Source organism: Oryzias latipes, chromosome 17 (assembly GCF_002234675.1).
Source record: "Oryzias latipes chromosome 17, ASM223467v1".
Classification (NCBI taxonomy): Eukaryota; Metazoa; Chordata; class Actinopteri; order Beloniformes; family Adrianichthyidae; genus Oryzias; species Oryzias latipes.
The window spans coordinates 19,839,838-19,862,540 of record NC_019875.2 but is presented as its reverse complement, the minus strand read 5'-3'; the positions used below and the strand labels follow the sequence as shown (position 1 = coordinate 19,862,540).

Below are 22,703 nucleotides of genomic sequence, written 5' to 3'. Positions count from 1 at the left end.
TTATGTTTTTTAAATGGTGTGACCTCTTGCAGACTACAAAAGCAAAATGTGAGATATGAGAACCACTTGTGAAACAACACACACATGAAAGTGACTGAAATTACTTGTGACTTTTTTATCCCTCATTAAAAGTATCCCATGTCTGGTACACACTCAGATCTCACAGCAAAAACATTATCATCTTTGGAGCACCTGTCCTTTCCATTAAGACGTGGAGAAAAACAACAGTGCTACACAAAAACAGACACACCCACACAGAGGCCTTGCTAAGTGAACTGACAACAGCAGGCAAGACTTCAAAAGTTGTTCCATAACTCAAATCACTCTCTTGGCAATTGTGACTTTTCCAACCAATCATACTTTAAGAATGCAGAGAGTAAACATCTCCAGCTGAATGACAAGTTTGTTCTTGATCCCTTCTAAAACTTGACCTCCACAGTCTCTGTGGCGTGCGCTCCACTTAGAAAACAATTTTCTTTTTGATTTAAGTCTTGGCTTAAGATAACCTCCAACAAATATGTTTCTGTGTTTACTATTATCCCTGGCTTTTTTATAGGACTTAAACTGAGCACCTTAGTTAAAAAATCCAACACTAGAGATATATCTCAGTCAAAGGAGACCTGGACCGCCATGATTTTTGGGTCATGAGGGTCACCCCAGACAGCACTCTGTCATTCTGTTCCCATCCTGGAAGAACCCTTTGGCTCCCTCTTCACTTCAGACTTCAATTCAAAATCCTCCTGTGCCCTTTCATAGCCATTCATCTCTCCTCTATATTTGTCTGACCTCTAACATATCGCAACATTCACCCAATCCTTTGGATCTTCATCCTCCATCCTCTTTGCTGTGCTCTCTGTCTGCCTCAGCATCATGGGTAAAATGGTCAAAGCTCTATAGCCTTTTGTTTTGAACAGCTTTTTTGTGTTGAACTGAAACTATTTCATCAGTTTGTCTCTACATTCGTTCTGCTCTTCAAATTTCAAATGCTTATTTTAATGTGCCACTCTAGACACGCTTGATCTCATCTAATCTCCGTCACTAAGACCTTAGGCTACGTTCACACTGCAGGACTTAATGCTCAATTCCGATCTTTTAAAAAAATTCAATCTTTTTGCAAGGCCGTTCTAATTTCCAATTAAATGCTAACTTTTGTGATCTCCTGTGTGAACGTGAAATGACCTAGAAGTGACCCGCATACGCAGAAGACTACTCAACGGTGAACGACGTCACTCGTTGTTTGCGGAATTAGCCAACGTTAACAATGGATGTCAACAACAGTGTCATCAACAGCAGAGCTCTCTTTTATTTTTACAAAGGAGCCAGCACAATAACAATCTTCTCATTTTAAGAAGGCATTGGAGACAGGATCGTCTGTACCCACTGTTGTGGAATGGGGATGTGTGTGTGTTGGGGTCGCGCATGTGTGTATAAGAGAGAGGAGAGAGCGTGTGCAGCGCAGGAGAGAGTAAGAAGGGGCAGCGGAAATGTGTTGGGGGCTCGCATTCATGCTGTGTGTAACGGAGGAAGGAGAACGATAATAAAAGAAGGCTTCCCCCAGAATAAATACTATTGACTCTTTATTAACCCACTCTGGAGAATTTGAGGGTCCGAACCGGAAAGTGAACCCCGAAGGAGGATCCGCCTTCGGCCCTGGAGAAGGTCTCCCCCCCGCTCCTGACCACGGTAGGACAGGAAGAAAAGTCATCACGGGGAAGGTTCAACACCACGCTCGGCCATTTCACTGGAATTTTTTTCAAAAACCTCCCGGTTGCGATAAGAGCCCTGGAGTTTGGCCTGAATAAAAAAAAACGTTAAAAAAAACTTTAAAAAAAAAAAGGGAACATACCATTGTCGCGTATCAATAAGTAATCCTAAAGTAAGATACATGCACTTATGATATGATGCTGTTGTACAATGCCCTAAGGCTGCACTCTGTTTCTTTAGTAAGGAGCGCTTACTGGTCACTTATTAACTGTGCCCCAATGCTGCGCACATGTGGTGATTTTCCCTTTGGGATCCCCACACAAACTTCATTCTGATATTCTAAGTGTGAAACGAGCAAACAGGCGCACAAAGAAAATGCACTTATCACTTGAACTGCACTTACGGGCCCCTTGCACAATGCATAAGGTTCGAGGGGTTTAAAAAAAATGGCGGTGGAAAAAAATGTGCATTAAAAATGTTGCTCTACAGGCTTACCAAGCGGTCTAGGATCTTTAAATTTTGTACAGGCCACCTGCGTACAGATTTGCCCGTATTCACCCTTAAGGGCAGTTGTGCATAAGGAATAAGCAGAGCCAGAGATGGTATAATAATAAGTATATGCTCATGATCATTAGAATATGCACCAATTTGCTACTAAACACATTTCAAACACATTCACTTTCATTCTGAAAAGCTTAAGTAAGTCAAAATTTGCTCGTAATTTCTTGTCTTTTTCCCTGATGGCATAAATTTGTTTCAATCATTTACAATTTCACATTATTGTCCGACGCCGGTTTGGCCAAATGCATAATCTTTTTATTATATCATGCTTCCCCCTTTTGAGTCAGCTGCCATTTCCTCTGTATAATAAAACAGACTTCTAGTAGAGGATTTCACTTTGACTGGCAACTCAAATTAATTTGCTTATTTTCATGTTTCTTGATATTATTACAAAACATTAAAATGTTTTTAAAAGGTCCAGGTTTTTAAGGGGAATTTTCTAAGGGTTAGTTTTGGAAATCCAAATCAGGAGTGACAGTGACTTGGAAACAGTTGCATAATGTAGATGGGATTTATTTCATGTACTGTTGCCCGAAGTAAATCAAAGTTATCTTCTATTTAAGCTGGAAGGATTTATAAAGGTGGTCAAAGGATGTGGAATCCTAATAATGGAGTACCAGCTTGAAACAATTCAAGAAAGTTCCAAAACAAATCAAATATTATAATTTCTAGTTATCTAATATTGATTAGAACATTTTGGGTTTTTTGATGATTATCCCTTTGAGTTAAATCATGCACATAAATGCTGTGGCAGTACACAGTGTTCGGCTATCTCTAAGCTTTAAATGAGACATGTTTTTAGAACAATTTATGTGAACTCTCAGTTCTTTTAGCTTGTGGACCACCCACATCAAGGTTTTGTACTCATTACTACTGCAGCTTGTTGAGATCGATAAACTTTATTAAGAGCCGCTCTGTTGTCTTGCTACTTCATGCGAATCACAGCATAAATTTATGATTTACAGCAGAAAAACTACAGGTAAAAACGACAAATCGTCACAACAATGCCTGAAAGACGAAAATAGTAAACTCAGTCTACAAGTATATTTTGAAATCTTCCCCACTGCTCTGTTTCTTTATTATTTTTATTCTAATAAAACCTTATGGAAAGACACAAATACAACAAGTCTGAAGTCAATCTCCTCATTCCTCTGCACAGATTTACAGCATGTAAGAAAGACAGTTCTGGAGAGCCAGCAGCAAGGTATGTCAGTTTGTGAGAATGGATTATCCATCTGTACTTTGCTAACAATTTTCCAATCATAGTGCATTTGACACTGCCAGAGGAAAAGTACACACCTAAAGATCAGTGATTGAGGGAAGGCCAAGTGTGCAGTGGGGTTCAAGGGAGCAATATAATGGATTTCCCAGACTGAGGAGGATAATGCTGGGGATAATTCCACTTTAACGCAACTTAGTTTGGTGCAGTCGAACTTGCAATTCATTTGAGTTTGTCTATATTTGTGTGAGTGCTTCAAAATTGAACAGAGTAATTTTTCCCCACAAAAGACCTGACCATGACTTGGCAAGCTGGTTAAAACCATTTTGTTAATTTTAACACAGAACCTGTGGTGTGGTTTGGGGGTTTGCTTGACATTATCAAAAAAAGTTGTTCACCTTTCGGCATATCCCTTTAGGGGTCGCCACTGCGAATCAGCTTTCACTGTTCCGCACAGATGGTTTGGCCGAGATTTTTACGCCGGATGCCCTTCCTGACACAATTCTGTATTTTATCCGGGCTGGGGCCCGGCACAGGGACACCCAGACGTGGGGCCCTCTTGTGGCTGCACATAATTAAAAACAAATGCTGGACATTATTTTTGGAAAGCAGAATTCATGTTTAAAAGTGTTCTTTAGAAGTTTTTTAGTTATAGTGACTGGTTATTTTGAACCTATTCCAAAATGAAAATAAAGCTATTTTCCAGATTGTTGTTTTTAGGTTAAAAAAAGAATACTTTGGAAAATATATGGGGGAAATTGTGTATTTCTCTATCTTATCAAGAATTACCTAAGACTTTTTTCAAATGGAGCTCTCAAGTGCACCCCTTAAAACACAAGTTTGACACATTCTGAAAATCTTCCAACCACTTCTCCAATTAAAAAGCTAAGAAGTGGAAAGCTTCACAATGTCACTTTTCATTTACTTGCCTTCCAAATGTTTATTTCTTTCAGCAGCCACACACATTTTTTATATCTCTAAATTCTCACACTGATTCCATGGCACTTGTTTGCCAGCTGGTGACACGGGGGTGGGGGCTGGGGGGTGGGGGTTGATGGGGTGACCACCTCCGAGCCCTCGTCACTCACCAACATACATAAGCCGCTGCCTAGGAAAGGCATGCGTGCCCAGCGCGGGCCGTCCATCACTTCATCTCACACACACTCACAAATATTGGATAAACACACAGACAGGCTCTGCTTGTGCAGAAGAGGGTCACAGATGACCACCCCAGAGCACCCATCACTTCACACAGTTTTGCACGCACACAGGCTCGCCTTTTCCAGGTAGAAGGGGTTTTTCCTCTTTACAGAGAAACATCCCGCTGGCCTACTGCCCTTTTGATGTGCCTTCTACCAGCTGGGAAAACAGCTATTCACTGCATTTCACCACCAAACAGAGGAGATGACGAAGAAGCTGGAGGTCACAAAGCTGTGTTTTTGTCCCCCTGAATCTAAAAACACATTATTTATCTGCAGCTGTTAAAAGTCGAAGGCTCATTATTCTCATTATTAAACAGTTCCACATTTAAATTCTGGAATGAACCACATGCCATTCATTATCTTCGAAGCTACACTATCAGACCCTCCAGGATTTTGCTGCAGTTATTTATGATAGTTGCGGCCCAAAACGCCTGATTTGGCTTTTGTGAAAAGTTGCCATGATTTTTAAATAATTTTTTCAAAAAGCACCTCAAAAATGTAAATCCTAAATTTAATTTTCATATTCTAACTTTTTGCTTTGACGTTTGGCATTGTGCGCACCATATACAACATTGCTGTGCTTTCATTTAACATTATTAGAACTGTAAAAACAAAAAATGAACTTTAGGTCTTCCCTGCTTACAATAACCCAAATAGTTTTGAATTGGTTTAAAAATACTTGAGGGACAAAAAGCAGATGAAGCCTCAGATCTACATGTCCTCCACACAATCTTCCTCTTTATTCATTTCAAAAGCACCACTGGTGAATCACTGGTGGTGGTAGAGGAAAAACAAGACTTTAAAGTGAGTTATTCTGGTTACTACTGCCCTGTTTTGGAGAAGGTTCTCTCCGGTGTCTGTACAGGTTTGTTGTGGAATTATTTTCCTGCAGACTCTACATTCTTCTTTGTATTGTCAATAACAGGGAAATAGTTCCAGATTTTGCTTCTTCTTCCAGTGTCCCTCAATTTCTTTACGTTTTTGTGTTGATGTAGTTTTTTGTTGTTGCACCTGGCGCTCTCTCCGTCTTTCCCTCCTACTCATTTCATGTTTTGTTGCTGCTGGGCGTGTAACAGACCCCTCCGCCCAGCTTTGCGCTCAGTTCAACCCCCCGCGTGCGCACTCAGCGCAAATACGTATGTAATGACCTTTCACATGTGGCGTTTTTGTGTTTTGTTCAGAGCACGGCTCCCAGGAAGGAGCAATGTTCGCGAAGCTACGTCGTCACCCATGACTGTTGTTACAGGTGATAGGTCAAAGCGGATGTAAGGTTGCAGGGTGAGCAACAATTTGCAGGATTTCCTTGAATGTGTGCAAATAGTTGCCATCACAATATCGTGAATTCCTGGAGGGACTGTCTAATTGAGGAACACATCCTGGTGTGTGATAAGTGGGAGTGTGATGGTGTGGGCCAGCATTTCCCTATCAAGAAACAAAGTATCAGCATCCTTTGAGGAGATCACATGGCTCCCTGTCTTAGTCCAAACTCTTCAAGAGTGCCAGCTGTGGGCCAACAGTGGCCATGATGGTATGGCTTGATAGTTGTACCCATTTCTTGACATGAAACTTGGGTTTTGTGCCAGAAACCCCAAACCATGTTTGTTGACTTACAACCAACATTAGTTGAAGCATGGGATACCATTCTATAGCATCAGGTCAGTGGCTAGAAGGGGTGTAACAATTTATTTTAACAATTTGATTCATATTATAATTTGTGGTTGATGAGGCAATTCATAGTCGATTTTGGTTCCTTTTGAACGATCTGATTCGATCCGATTCACTGACCTAAAATCAGTCCAGCTCACCTTTAGCCAGAAATGCAACCAGTGAGACTCAGAGGTAAACACCTTGGTACTGAAGATTGCAGGTGAAATTTTCCAGATTCATTGTGTTTCTTGCAAGAAAATCAAGTGTAAATTAAATATGTGTACAAACAAACGAGAATTAACGGCGAATCCAATCACATTTTAGTTTCCTTAGTCCACTGTAGTTTTTCCACATAGAAATTACGCAATGTTAGAACATTCTACCACACTGTATGGTTAGGGTTAGGATTAGTGTTTCCATATATTAGACTGTAATGATGGATTGATCCTTTTTTGCTGACATCACATGTGTGTTTTCCACTGTGATGTAACTTGGTCGTTTTATTTTATCGTCAAATAAACTTATTGTACCTCAGTCCAAATGGTATTTTTTAATATTGATATAATCCGTTGTAATCTGGTTGGAGTGTATGAATATAAATTGAAGAAGTCGATTATTTGTTACACGCCTTGCATAGGAAGATGGTGTTAAAACTGCATGCTTGCACTGCCAGATTGCTTGTTTAGGCCTTTTTAACTTTGCCAAAATATTCTGTGTCTCAAACTTCAAGCATTCAAAGAAATAAAGTTTAAACAACGATTTAAGTACATTTGCTATAATCTCAACCCATTTCCCTGCCTGTGAGCAGGTGTGATCCATCTCAGATGTACCTTACAATGCATGTGTTGCATCATGGAGTCAATAAAGCCTCCTTGTCACACATGTTTGCCATCTATCTCACTGATGGTAGGACCTTCTTTGGGCCCAGTGTAATGGTTCATTCTATTGCTCTTTGGTTTTCATCATCTGCACTGCAGTTCTTTAAGATAACACATCACCTTTCACTGATACACATTACAGCCTTCATTATCTGTGCGCTGTTAAAAAAAAAAAAAAGAAAAAAAAGAGTTATTCTTATTTGTTTTAAAATTTCACTGGTTTGACAGACACGTTACAGGTAAATTTAAAAAAAAAACCAGGGGGGGGGGGATTCTGTGTTTGATAAAGGACGTCCATGAAGCCTGTAGACTAGAAATGTGAAAATGAAAGCACCTACTGACAAAACATTGGGAGCCGGGGTGCCTATTTTGATCAACTGATTGGATTTTTTTTTCTTTCCATTTTCCTGATACATTGGTGGCTGGTTAGGTGGTTGATTGATTGCTTGAGTTGGTTAGATAGGTAATTTGACCGGTATTAATATTTTCCTAGCTTATGAACATATCAGCCCACACATATATATGGTAATTAAGTTTTTTTTGTTTATTGTTTCAAACCAAAAGTCAGTATTTTATAACTACAACAACAAAGATCTGTTTCTTAATCCAAATTTTGACGACTGTGCATTTTTAAAGGCTGTTTTAGATTATTTTTTTAACGGACAACACATTTTTCATTGTCAAATGACATTAATGATTGTTGTGTCAAAATGCATGTATTTAAGTCCTATTAAGGTTTTTTTTAAATTAAAAATCAAACACAAAATGTTTGTCAATTATTAATTTTCATAGTAGTCACAAAACAGATAAATATCTATAAAAATAAAATATCAACTGCACAAGAATCAGATTATTGCCATTTTATGCTCAATGAAAATTGTGATGCTTCAGGTGCTTAAAAGAATTTTAAGGTTGCAAAATAACTTTTTATATACATATAAGATGTAAAAAAGAAAAAAATATGTAAAAAACCTTATAACTACTGCACTTTTCTGATGTATATATTTTTTTAAAGAAACCCTAAAACGGGTTTCAACAGTAACTCTCATGTATTTACCTCCCAAAAAAGCCTTTTCTCACCTTTTATATTGGTACGAACCATTAAACCTTGTTTGTCTTGTTGCAGAAACCCTACTGAGCTTTGTGGATGACATCCTGTCTGGCGCCCGGTCTCCATGTGTGATGTTGGGGGACGTTCCTAACCTGCTGTCCTCTTCCATCAGTATGATCATTCGCTGTTTGGAGCCTGACGCCACATACATGTAAGTTTATCCCCAATCTTTTAAGATCTTAGGATATTAAGCTTTATAAACCAACCACCGAAAAATAAAAATGCCAGTTTCTTATGCTGAGGGTTGGTTTTTTACAATGAATCTGTTTATATTTAGTACATTTTTAAAGTGATGCAGGAGCTCATTCTGCTTTAGATCAATGTCAAACCTTTCAAGATAATAAACTGTTACGATTCCTCTTATGTTTATTTGGCAGAGCAAACAAAAATTGGAAACGGTTTTAAAAATAAGGTAAAGTGCATGTTGGAGATCTGTGTTCTAGTAGACATTTTGCTGCTCAGTATAATCCACAAATCAGGTGGCAAGTCTTGGTCTTCCCTTTCGGGCAGGGGTCTTAAACTCACAGTCCCGGGCTACTTGCAGCCCCCAAGATGATAATTTACGGCCCCCGCCTTAATATAAAAGTTTAATATTAATGTGTCTCGCCAGTTTTTTATAAATGATACTTTTTCAATGTTGTGCGTGGAGCTGACGAACCAACCACTCACAGTGGGGTATCTGACTCTTGGGGGCGTGACATTGACCGGGCTTGAAAGCAGGGGGACATGTAAGTCAGGAAACCTGACAGCCCCCTCCCCAGACCACATTAAAGAATTCCTTACTTTCCTTTTTAGAGAGCGTCTATTCATTTTCTAAATACATGCAGCAGGTGGTGAACTTCTTTCTAGGATGCACAGACCTGGAGAAAGGTTAAGGTTATGATTACGGTTACGTGCGACAGCGTATTAACCCCAACCAAACGGTTCTCATGCACGGCTGTGACTGCAGCTCACCGCTCCAGCAGGAGGTGCGCCAGCTGAGGAGAATAAATGTCACACACCTACATGCGTGACAGCTAACGGGGCTTTAACATTAAACACATGCGAGCGACAACAAGATTTAGTCTTAGACACACTTAAAACACGTGGAGAAAATGCAACGATAGACGTGTTTGAGATGAAGGCGAAGCTGCAGCAAGACTGAACGAGAACTTGGAGTTGTCTTTAACATTTTATTTAGTTTTAATATGCCTCTCCCCCTTAGTATGATCTGTGTTATTGTATCTTTTATAATTATTTTAATGTTTTGTAATGTATGTACCGGCAGCCTTTTTTTTTATCAATAGGTATTTTTAATTATTTTAATTGATCTCGCAACTACAAAAACCGTCAGGATACGTTTCACATAATGCATTGTTTTGTAGTCATGCAGGCGGCTTGCAGTCAGCGCAGTACAACATATTCCAGCTGCATTTGCGTAGGTTGGCGCCTTGCTCCCACCCCTTTCTCGTGATATTTTTGTGATGATTGACAGGTGATGTTGGAGCAAAAACAAAAACATACGTCACACACCAGGTGATCTGCGCAGTGTTGCGTCCACCTGGGTGATCTCAAACACGCTTATTGTGCATCTTGGCTGCACCTATTTGGTGTAGCCAACATGAATTTCCATCCGTTTTTGAGCCTCTTTGATCTCAGGTATCTGTATCGATTGTTCTGATCTCCAGTGAACAACGCCCGTTCTTTTACGAACCACAGTTTGAATGCAACTAGAAAACATAGGAGTGACTGACCGGCTGCTCTACAATAACTTGTGACCGGGGTTTAAATGAGCAAAAAGTTTTAAGAAAGAAAATCCCAAAATGGAATTTACTTTCTTCTTTTGTTTCTTTTTCTTTCACTGATTTGTGTTTTAAAGAGCAAACTTAAAAAAAAAAAACATTCAACACACACTCAAAGTTGGGAGCACATACTCTCTGACTTCTTCCCCTTAAATATCAATAAGTCCAAGTCCAGTCCAGATTTACTGACAATCATCTTCAAGCCATACTGAGGGTCACAGCTGTATGGGAGGAAGTGCTGCCAGTGTCCAGCAGTAAGAAGTAGACAAGAGAAGCCACGTTCAGAAAAACCCATTGATAGAGGATACGGAACTGTAAAATTTGAGTTTTCTTTAGTGTTTAATAGTTATATTTATATATTTTATATTTAATAAGGACATTTAAATCAGAAAACAGCAAATATAGAAGACTTAATAAACATAAATGTATTATTGATTTATTTACTTAATGATTTTTTTTATTTGAGTATTTTATTTTATTTGAATGCGAGACAGAAAACAGTTAATAGTATAGTACATGTTCCATACAAATTTATGGCTCTCAGACACTCATAAGTTGCGCATGTGTGTGCGCTAAAGTTGCAGCCCAGCCTTAGCTAGACCCTGCATTCAGTGGCCCCAAGGTAAATTGAGTTTAATACCCCTGCGTTAGGGCAAAACAAAAACAAATATGTACTTTTTTTTAATTGCTATAATGTTTGATTTACAGGAGATTTAAAATTAATGATTTACTTTCTACTTGAAAGTAAACTACTTCTTACTGTATAGAAAGAAAAAAAAGTCAGATATACTTACAGATGTTGGCCCTAACAAGCAACACACATAGCTTTGGAATTTTATAATTAAAAGCAAAATGGGAAATTCAAAAGATTTTAGATGTTTCAATTTGTTCCTGTTCTAATGGCTTTTCAAAATAAAAGAAAAAAACAACCTAGTTTTTAGAAAAACTGGTTTTTTTCTGTTCTAATTTTTTTATAAACTGACACAATTTTCAGCTTTTTAAACATTTTTTTGTTATTTACATTTGATATCACTGATTTAATGTTTCAATTTTGAGACAAATTACATATGGAAAAAGTTTCATAAAGAGATTAATTGGTTTATAATTTCTTTTCTTACATACACCTTAAAAGTTGGCCTTGATAGAAGCTTCAGAATCATCTTTTTTGCCATGTCATTTTAAGAAAAAGCACTATAAATGCTAAAATCATCACTTAAGAAAGCATTTGTCTTATAGTCTATGAGTCTTTAGTTATTCTAAGTCACAAAACAATACAAAAACCGTGTTAGAGCCGGGCTACAGCTTAGGTGAAAGATTGACTTTTATATTGAGGGAAGAAAAAAATCCGTGGAAGAAATAGACGGAAATCAAAAAGCAATAAAAACATTATTTCCTATGTTACGTCTAAACACTCTTTTCACTACCGTTTAATGAAAATGCCCGCAAAGTAAAGATGTGATGTTGTGATCAAGACCGGATGCCTAAATGCTCTCATAAGCGAACTCACACTTATCTCACAGAAAGCTCGCCAGAGGGAAAGCCACACACATTTTAGTGGAACATCATGGTGGAGAGGAGGGAAAAAATGAGGGATAAGTGCTACATAGAGAAACAAATAAAAAAATGTTGAAGAAAAAAAGATGGAGGAGGAAAATGGAAGATGGAGAACGCTATATCTGTATGCATATGGAAGAAAATACAACTGCATGCTATTCTAATAAGACCATCTCTCTCTGTATGACCTTGTGCTGTCAAGTTTCTCAATCAAAATGTTTATTTAACTTTTGAATGAAATTATTGATATAAACGACGTTAAAAAAAAGGATATAAAAATAAAGACATTGGCTAATGACCAAAAGAATGTGCATATTTTTGGTTAAAATGTGTCTTGCATTTTGACCACTAGGTGGGGATATGCAATCGCTCCAACTGGTGCCTCAAGAGTTTTGTTGCTCTGTCATTGAAGCAGTTTGTGTGTGCGTGTCTGTGTGTGTTTGTGTGTAGGTTCCGGCTGTGGGCTGTAGACAATACAGGACGCCGCTCCAGTCCAAGTGAGGTCACAATCAAAACTCCATGTCCAACTGTGGATGATGTCAAAGCACAAGGTGGGGAAAGACACACAGAATGTCTGCTCTGCGGTTGGGTTCTTTTTTTTTTTTTTTTTTTGACTAGACCTGCAGGCAAAATGTAATACAAGAAAAAAAAATAATGACCTGACTTTAGGCCACGTTCATACATCATGGTTGTTTTGAATCGCAGGAGCATAGTTGGATCAAGGGGGATGTTAAAGTCTGTCATTGAGTTCTTAAAACTGTGTGAAGAATTCATTTACAGGACAGAAGTTTGCTGGTTCTGTTTCCAAACCTCACAAAATAGATGTCAGATGAGTTCATGGAGTGAGTCATAAAATCAGAGGCAGATAGTTTTCCTCTGTGCAACAGGACTGTTTATGGACACCATACAATACAACTCCACCAGGATACTGACCCTAAAAGGATATCATTTAGAAAAGAAAAGTCTAGGAGTTGAAATCTCTGGTTACCTTCAGCATCAGTGCAAAGTACCCCACTGATTTGAATCAACTATCACAAAAACACTCTATTCGGTGAAGTGGACTGGGTTTATGTTGTTCTTTCTAATGCCTGGTTTTAAATAGAATACTTCCAGTGTACTGAACTGACTTTATTATCCAGAAAAACAGAGAGACGTTCCTAACCTGATGATCCATGAAAAGCTCTTTGACATTTTCCGTCTAAAAGATTCTCTCGTCTCTTATTTGAGGATGATTTATTCTTTGTAAAATAGTACTTATACCAAGATATGCACGTAAAAATTGCATCTGTGCTAGTCATTTAAAAGTGAGAAAACAGTATAAAAAAAAAGCAAAGAGCACTAATATGAGGACTTGAATGGTGGAAAATCCATTTGCAGAACCAAAGTAAAATTCCTGTGAGTTTTGCTTTAAGTCTATCAGCCTTAAAAGTAAGAAAGACAAAAAAGATTTTTTTTTTTGGTGTTGGTTCAGGATTTAATTTCATGCAAAATCAACTTTTTGGAGATTTAAGCGTATAATAATGTTCATTCCTCGATTTTTTTCATGTCTAAGAACCCATTTTTTTTAATAACTTCAATTAGCAATGCATAATTGCCAGACATTCATAAATGAATCACCGGAAAAAAAACTCTTTCCGGTCCTTTTTACGTATTCACATTATTGAAAATCTAGTTTTTGTTATTTAACTTGTATTCTCACAACGACAGTTGACTGGGATCGGACAGCTGACCCTGACCCAAATTGTTGATATAAAATTTAAATGTTGCAGATTTTAACCCTCACAAAAGAGTTTTTTTTTAATGAACATAAAGCCAAGTTGTTCTTGGTAGCCACTTTCTGAAAGAGACTCTTGAAGTAATTGTTTTATACAGAAAATGCAATTAAAACATTCATTGAAGAAACATTATTTTGACATTCGGTCATATGACATATTTGACATATTTTCTTTATGGTGCAGCATAAAGAACTTAGACTTTTAACATTTTTCTACTGAAGGAATGGGATTTAGATGGTTTCAAGAAGCAGGCTGTTACTGAAGCACCACTGCAATTTGAAGAAAATAAGCTTTTCAGTGGATAATGGAACGGTTAAAATTCTCTTAACTTTAATGTTTGTGATGTCATTTTAATGTCAAACACAAAGTTAAAGGTCTGTATTTGCTCTAACCAACAGCAAAATGTTCACTGTTAGCAAAAGTAGCTTTCAGTTGGTATTGTTGGCCTACTTGAATAAAAAAGAGATTTTTAATTGTTTATTAAATAAATGAAATTGTTTTTTTTCTAATAGTTAATTTAGTGAAACTTGAGAAATCCTGGAAAAATGCATATTGAAGGATTTTTTACTTTTGATTTGCCCAGTTTAAAAAAAAAACTTGAAACTGTGGTTTATCTTGAAGGGCTTTTAGAATTAGTAGTTGCAAAAAAAGCAGCAGATATGCGCTCATGGGCTGTTGATAGGACTGACATCCTCATACCCGTCACTCACTCTAAATGTGTGGAGCTGATAGCAGAAGAAAACTGCACTTTGTTGTGTGTCTGGGTAATTGTAGAAAAAGCAGTCATCAACAAAGAAAGTTATGTGACCTAAAAACTCTTGAGCAGAACGTTTCTTACAGTATTGAAAATAAACACTGACTTTCGCCCACAGACCTGCAAACTTTCACTCAACACGTTAAAAATCCTCCCTAAGATAAAAATGTTGATACAGAAATGGCTTTGGCAGGAGGTTACCGTGTTTTTTTTCTAGTTTATTCTACTTTAGTTTTTTATTTTCTCCCTTTTCTTTTTGTATTTCTTCCTGACAGCCTGAAATATAAGCATATGACAAGTTAGAAAAACATAAAAAAGGAAATAAATAATCATTTAACTATCTAAGGAAAAATAAGGGTTTGAAACACGATTAGACTACATTGCTCAATAAATTTAAAGCGTACTGCTGAGTTTAAAGTAGAAAGTTAGGTCTCAGCTGCCTACAAAATTGGTAATAAGATCAAATGTTTGGTCTTTTTGGACTAGGGAATCCATAATGGAGTCTAGAGAACAAGCTAAATCCTTTTCTCTGGTCATTTTAAGTTGATGAGTAGTAGCTAGATAGATGTTTTGTGTGGTAAATTTTCTTGTAAACGTAGATCTCTTGTGGGAACTTGTGTGCTTTGGCAGACCAGCTTAACGCTGACTTCTCAACTTTTGGTCTTTCAGAAATCGCAGACAAGATTTATAACTTGTTCAACGGCTACACCAGCGGGAAAGAGCAGCAGACAGCTTACAACACTCTGATGGATTTGGGGGCTCCCACCCTGCACCGCGTGCTCTACCACTACAACCAGCGCTACGAAAGCTTCGGGGAGTTCACCTGGAGGTGTGAGGATGAGCTGGGACCAAGGTAAACTTAACCTTATGGGGCTCTTTTAACGTTTCTTTTATCTTTAGTTTGAGACATTCAATAATTTTTTTTAAGAGTGGAAAACCAAAAATACAGTCTTCAAATTATGATCAAACTTGTAAGAAAGTCACATGACTCAAAAATAGACATCTTTGATTCCAATGTTCAATTATGACAATTAAAGAAAATAATTTTTTTTTCAATAACTTAATGAACAGAAAACGCTTTTTCTGTTCTGCATTTTGTTCTATAAAAAAATGTTTTTTTAATTAATTCTAACTTTGTTCACTTTATTCCCTCGAAGGCATTGCATTGAACAAACATTAAAGCTAGAAAAATGAAATACAATTTCTTTACAGGTTACTTTTTTTGATTATGATAACAAAACGTTTAAAGTAGCAGATTTTGTCCCTTTAGATTTAAACAGGCTCCACTTTTATCAATAGTAATACATCGAACTTATAACCCAGATTGTTTGAAACATTTTTATTTTATTCCAATTGTAACAATGTGATAAAAAAACTTTAATAAAAAGAAGACTTAGATTTCATGAAGCAGATTTTTGCTATTTTTTTCAAACATGATTGTATTGATTTAAAAAGCTCTATTTTACAAAATAACTAGAAATACTAGGAAGGCCTCAAAAAGTCCCACTTAGTGCTTAAATTGTTCCCCGTTTTTCCAAAATGCTATTTTAAATGTAAGTCTTATTGACTTTGGAAAACTTGTGTTAAGCATCAGTGTGTAGAAATTAACTCCATTCAGTAGTATAATTTGTAGATTACAACCAACTTCTTAGGAAAAGCATGATGATTCAACTATCACAGGACCTTTAAAACTGTTGTTAGGGAAACAGTTGCAAAGTTGAACCTAATTTACTGTAAAAATTGGATTTTGCAGAAATGTTTCCACTTTTTTGAAGCGTTGAGCATTTAAAAATAATTCCCAAACATACCCTGGACATCATGTGCTTTAGTGCAAGCTATTGGAAAACAGTAAGTCACACCTCCTGTGCCATGGTGGAGTCCCACCCCCACCCCCCAATCTAAAATGCAGATTTTGTACGACTGTAGTTTAATGTTTCCTAAACAGAGCCACATGTCGGATATAAAATATACTCATAAACAGCATCCACTGGTGCAGGCTTTCATTTCAACAGGTGAAAATAATTAGCCGAGGCTCCCTTTATTTCCACCCCCACCCTGCCTGTCTCTGCCCCCCCCCCCCTGAATGAAAAGGTTGTTTTTTAATAGGGACCAAGCTGAAAATAGTTGATGTAATTGGGGGAGTTGCTTCTGAAGTGTTCCATTAAAATACACTTAGATTAACAACACCCCAATTTAGTTAAAGGGAGGGGGAGGTACTGTTAATAAAAGCACCTCTGAGTTGGAAGCGTAGCAGAAAAGTGCATTCGAGGTGAGGCCTAGCAACCAGGAAAAGGAAGTGTAAACCAGTTTGGTTTAAAGCTATGTCAGTAAGTTAGTGTTGCACTTTCTGGCATAGTCTACTGTAACGATCACGCAGAGATGTGAACGGGCTCACAGCTCCGAGCCCACAGAGAAAATGTCACTATTCCACCTCTGGGTAAAGAACCTAGAGGAAGCAAATGGTAGTTCTGCAGCCAGGACAGAAATACTCCTGATATCATTTTTAGCAAAGCAAAAATAACGGCCATGCTAAGTTTTTGGCTGCTCAGGCATCCAGTATTGACGTTGGCCCGGTTCTGCTCTGAAGATCAGCATGGATCATTGTCATTCAGCTGAACCAAAGCTGGCTCTAAAGTCAGGACAATATGAACCTCCTCCACCCCAGACCCATTGTGAAAATATCAGGATAAAGACTCGGTTTCTATTTTTAATCCAATCAGAATACTTAGCCATGTTTTTTTAAATCGTTGTGATTTTTTGTAAGTCACCGTCTTCCTTCCATAATTTTTTATTTTTCTTCTTCTTTGCAAAAGTTCTTCTCATGCAACCTTAGTTATCAGTCTCTGATTTCTACTATGTTTGCATCTAGACCAGACCAGTTTTCCTTTAATTTTGAGAAGCATTTGTTCTATTCTAAGAATGAAATGGCTGCCATTATTGGTCATCTTAACATTAAAGTCGATGCTCCTTCTCCTAGAAAAGTTTTTTCTGCCATTAATTGATCATGTTTAAAAACCTTTTATCCAAATTCCATCCATTTTCTGAACCCGCTGGGTCCCTTTTAGCTATGCTGCTGTCGGGTGAGGGCGGGGTACACCCTAGACAGGTCGCCAGCCTGTCGCAGTGCCACACAATTACACACCCACACACATATTCACACCTAGGGACAAATTGGAATCATTAAGAGAAACCCAAGCATGCAGACTCCACACAGAAGAGTCTCAGCTGGGATTTAAAACAGGAGGAAAAAGTGCTAACCACTATACCACTGTGCAGCCCCTAAACCATTACATTTTTGAAAAATGTGCATTTCTGGTTTCTATAAATTTTCCAATTTTATATTTCAAAAAAGAGCTCTAGCTCCCAAAGAAAGAGCTGTTATTCTCTTAGTTTTATTTAGCATTATTCTAACTAAATTTAAAGAACTTTTTTGTCTTTCACTAGTTGTTGCAAACATTTTTGACAGACTCATTTCATGTTTGGTCTCTTTGTTGCCAGGATCTTCACTCATCCCAGGTACTGAGCACTAATTTGAAAAAAAGAAAAAGCCAGGAATCTAAATCTAAAAATTTAAATGTTTTTATTTTTTGTAGTTTTTGTTGCTAAAAGAGAGCAAAACAGAAAAAGTAACTGCTTCTTCCCTGTAGTAAATGTATAGTTTTAAAATGGAAGATTATTTCTTCTTGCCACAGCGAATCATCTGCCTCCATCTATCCTCTCCATCCTCCTCTCACAGCAGCCATCCTGACATGAACCTCCTCTTTGGTCTTCCTTTAGGCTTCTTTCCTGGTAGCTCCGATCTCAGCATCTTTTTACCAAACATGTCCACTGTCCCTCCTCTGAAGGTGTCCAAAAGGGTTTTCTGGCTTCTTTCACTTTACTACCCAAACATCAACATTCCTGATTGTATCCATGCAAGGTTCTTGTGAGGAAAATTCAAAACAGTCCAAACACAGGAGGAAGTGATAACAGAAATGTCATAAGTTAAGTAAATATGAGAAGAATGAGAATGGCTAATAGACACTAGGAACCACCGCTGGCCGCTCCGTACTGTACGAGTTGCAGGAGCAGAACGTGGAATGAGATGCCTCAGAAGTCGTCCTCTGGGGAAGTGGGGGAGGGTTAGAAGTCAAAGAAGAAACTCCAATAACAGGTAAAGTTCCAGGCAAACTCAATCCTCTTCGCTCACACAAGATTTAAGAAGCAACCCCATAAATCCAAAAAAGGAATTCAGATAATCCAAAAATCTTGGGACCAGAAAGGAAAATATCCAACAGGCCAGGTCAAATGACATAATAATGTGAAAGGAGAAACAAAAAGCTCCCAATTCGATCCAACATGGCAGACAACTCCAGGTATTCAGTCACAGTTTTGACCGTGGATGCCTAAAATGCTTTTCATTGAAAGTGGTTGCTTGAACGCGTGTTTCTGAGCCCGGTTTGAAGGTACCATTAGTCTTTTAACTCCTCCACCGTCTTCCCCTCGGCTCCCTGCGACTGACCTTCATTCTTCTCCTTCCCAGAACAAACCTCCAGCTCTCTAGATGTTCCTCTCACTTCCGATCACAATGTCATCTGCAAACATCATAATCCACAGAGATTCCTGTCTGACATCATCTAATAGTCTGACCAGAAGGATCTCAAAGCTGATCCTTGATGTAGTCCCACCTCCACCTTAAACAGCACATCTCACCACTGTCTTACAGATCTCACACATGTCCTGCACATCTGAATCCCTTTAGTGCCAGTATGTTGTACTGCGTGTGTTTGCCTATCTTTGTGATTTGGCTGATTCTACGATGGAACAGTAAGGGCCAAATAAACTGGGACTTTCATTAGGAAAATATAGATAACAAAAGCTAATATTTGTTTGGTGTAAATATTTCTGCCAAGTATACAAATGAAGCAGCAAATGAAGCTTTATCTCTCTTACTTTTTGTGATTTTTTTTTTGTTTTTGTTTTTTTGTTTTTTTACAAACATATTAAATCTCCCTGACAAGCCTTTTGGATACTCAGGACATTTCTGTTCCTGAGTTGAAGCAACATCGCGTGATGTCTTAACTCAAACCATAGTTTCTGTTCGAGGCTCGACACGTCTCCTCCCGAGGCCCAGACCCTGTCATCGCCAAGGGAGTACCCATCATTCCAGTCACACTGCTCCACTGTTGACTTTGAAATGCTAGATGTTTTGGCTGGACTAAAAGAAAATCGTCGATTCTGGCTGGACTGTGGCCTTGGTTTGACTCTGTGCCCTTTGATGAAATGAAAAATACTGAATCATTTTCTGACCCCCCCTCTCTCTCTCTTTTCAGTTGACAGTCTGTAATCAGGCAAGTGCTTGTGATAATAAGTGTTGTTATGGTTGGAATTTCTGTCAGGAAGTCATAATCATAATCAGAGAAGAGTGTTTACTTTGCTCTCTGACTTTCTGTAGCTAAGTGAAGGACAAGAAGGCAACAGAGCTTAAAGGAGAAGTGCCTTTTGGTTATTAGTCCAGCACTGATTTATTCATTTCTGTGAGTGTGAACAGCACAATATAAATATTTTTACACTTGTTAGAAAGCCCCACTAAAAACATGTCAACACGAAGACACATAGCTTTTAATATACCTAATAATGCTTCTTCTGTGTCACCAAGGGACATCCTGGGTGCCAATACGACTGCGTCTTCTGTAATTCTGTCAGAATGAACTTCTACCGCACTAAAACACATTTCTAACAGTTTGCCGGCCTCCATTTGATCAAACTTTGATCCACTTCTCTAAATCGTGCTTTAAATGCAGATATAAATTAGAAGCATTGCTCAGAAATTGGAAACTTCAGTTTAAGTACCGCTGGATGTCTAGGAAATGATCTGTCAGATTCAACATCACAAACACGCCATAAAACAGTCAGTAAACACCACACGCCAGAACACAGGCCAGTAACACCATTACAGTGGTTATGGGTTTCTTTTGTTTGTTTGGTTTTTTTTTTGTTTCAGTCGTCTCAAACTGAATCCAAACTAATGGACATCTGATCGCTACCCCAGCGCTGAGATTTATGGTGACAGTGGTTGCCAGTTAGTTATGTTCCTCAGCTTTCCTAAGCTATGAAAGTATGGCCAACAACCCCATTTTTTTATATATTTATTTAAACAAAATATGTCCCTTTTTTTAAACCACAAAAAACTGTGGCAAAATAATGAAGCTTTTTCTGGGGGGAAATATGATATAAATGACAGAACCCATGTCACAGCAGACAGGGGGATCTTTTCTGGCCACGATTTCTCTTTTTAAAGCTCAAATCTGTCTATATGCTCTCAATGATAATAATCCTAATCTGAAAATAGTTTGGTAACATCTCAGAGTACGTTCTGAAAACAAAACATGATTGACACGAATATGGTTTATTATTATTTTGTACCTACTTTTAGCATCCAAAGGGGTAAAGAGTGCACTCCTTCTGCAGGAATAACATGATTGCATTTTTCAATGTTGGGTGGTCTGCTATATGTTCCCGGAACTAATGTGGAGATGACAAACTGGAGAACCCACCAGCCACAGTGTCTGTGTTTTTCTAGTGTGTCAGTTGGTTCAAAACAGACTAGAAACTGGGGCTTATCAGACAAATCAGAAGTGATTAGATAAAAAAGAACATGCCATGCTGACCGGAACCCACAAATTCTGCTTTTGTTTTCACTGAACGGCTGAGAAGAATGCTCAGATTTACATCCCATTGTGTATGAGTCCAAACAACGTGCTAAGTGTTGTCATTACCTGCAGATTGAACTGCATCTGTTTTCCAATTGAATTGCTTTTATCATCATTTCTATAAAATGAGCTCACCTACAGAAAAGGACAAATGTATTATCCCTTAAGAAACATTGGAATCTTATCATATTGTTTGAACAGGTGCTGCTGAGGTAGAGCGGTCGACATCCGATCGGAGGGTAAAAGGTTTGGTTCCCCCCTTGTCCATCTATGTGTCAAAGTGTCCTTAGGCAAGACACTAACCCTCACATTGCTCCTGGCGATTACAGGTTGGTCTAGGGTTTGGTAGTGGACGGAGCATTATTGTGTGAATGTGTGTGTGCATGGGTGATTGTGACCTTTACTATCAAGCTATGTTCCCCTTATAATAATATTAATAATAAACTTTATTTATAGCACTTTTCAAAATCGAGATTACAAAGTGCTGTACAAATAATACGAGACAAAATCAGGATTAAAAACCGTTTACAGTATGTAGAAATAAAACCCAGCACACACACGAAACAGTGATAGTGGTTAAAAATCAATAAAATCGATACAATCAGTAAAGTCAATTAAATCAATAAAATCATATGTAATCTTAGCAACGCGAGTTCAAGCAGCCAGTTCAAGTTTATGTAAAAGCGTGTTTTGGGCATCTGCGTTAATAAACTCTCGCTTTCACATGTAGCTACGCAAGTTTCTACGACCATTTTTACGCTCTACTTACGACCAACCAACCAACCGAAATTGATCACAGAGGAGAAATGAATAACTGTGGTCTGTGCCAGACCAGAATTGTATGATACCAAGTCTTCAAATATCAGAATTGAGCTGTGAAAGAAGAAACAAGATTTACACCGCTTTGACATTTCACACCAATCCTTCAACTATAGGTGGTAGACATGCGCTGGTAAAGAGTAGAAAAAGAAGCGTCCAAGATCACCATATTCTAGAGGGCATGTCACATGCTTGTATCGAGGCTACGTGAAGCTTGTTTTCTTTGCCTTTTTATCTTTTAAGACCCAACTTGTGGTTTTACATTTAAAGAACTGGTTTGGGAGAGGATTCCTCAGGCCCTGAAACTACATGAGAACATGGTGGTGGGAGTATAATCCAGTTGGGCTGGTTTACTTCTTTTGAAAAAAAAAAAAGTGGACAGAGGAGAATATAAAGACTCTGCTGCAAATTTATGTTTGTGAAGTGACCCTAAAGAAGAAGTAATTAAAATATTAAGGCATTTTGGATCATAATTTAACATTCCCACCTTTTAGTAGCAGATTTTTTCCTGTAACATAAACCAGTTAACAGAAAGTGTTGCCATGCTGGTGTAGAGATTTTAGTTTTAAAAAATGGGAAAGAATGAATAATTATCCCCCACTGCCAGTGTCAGTCTTTAGACAAATTCTTGACAAGATCTCACTGCAAAGGATAAATGGACCACATGAAGGTTAATGGTTATTTATTGCGCCCGAAGTCCCTGTGAGACATCTTTATTTGGACTCTGGGCCTTGTGTTACTGGTGAAAATGATTTTTCAGGTGGCCTGGTTTGGCTGACGACTTAAGTTCAAGCATTCAGCAGCTTCTCTTTTGTTTCTCTATGGCTTTAAATGTGCTTTCTTTCATAGAAGCAGCTATTTGTTTCCCACAGCCGTTAACTTTCTCTTTTCACTTATTTTCCAATCATTATCTGTCACTCCTCCCATCAGGGACCTTCCATAGCTACTGCACACTTTGGGTCCAAGTTAGAACGTGTCAGTACTGTTGCACCTTTGCACTGCGAGC

At 38.1% G+C, this 22,703-nt stretch overlaps 1 protein-coding gene across 6 annotated transcripts in view; it reads left to right on the top strand.

Moving 5' to 3' along the window:
* The window catches only part of astn1 (astrotactin 1), a 339,194-nt gene that overhangs the window by 308,993 nt on the left and 7,498 nt on the right, over positions 1-22,703 (top strand). For all 6 annotated transcript variants that reach the window (XM_011486590.3, XM_011486589.3, XM_020710964.2 and 3 more), the window contains 3 exons: positions 8,338-8,473; positions 12,108-12,208; positions 14,856-15,039. In XM_011486590.3, the coding sequence (XP_011484892.1) occupies positions 8,338-8,473; positions 12,108-12,208; positions 14,856-15,039 (421 nt within the window). The remainder of the gene's footprint in view (positions 1-8,337; positions 8,474-12,107; positions 12,209-14,855; positions 15,040-22,703) is intronic.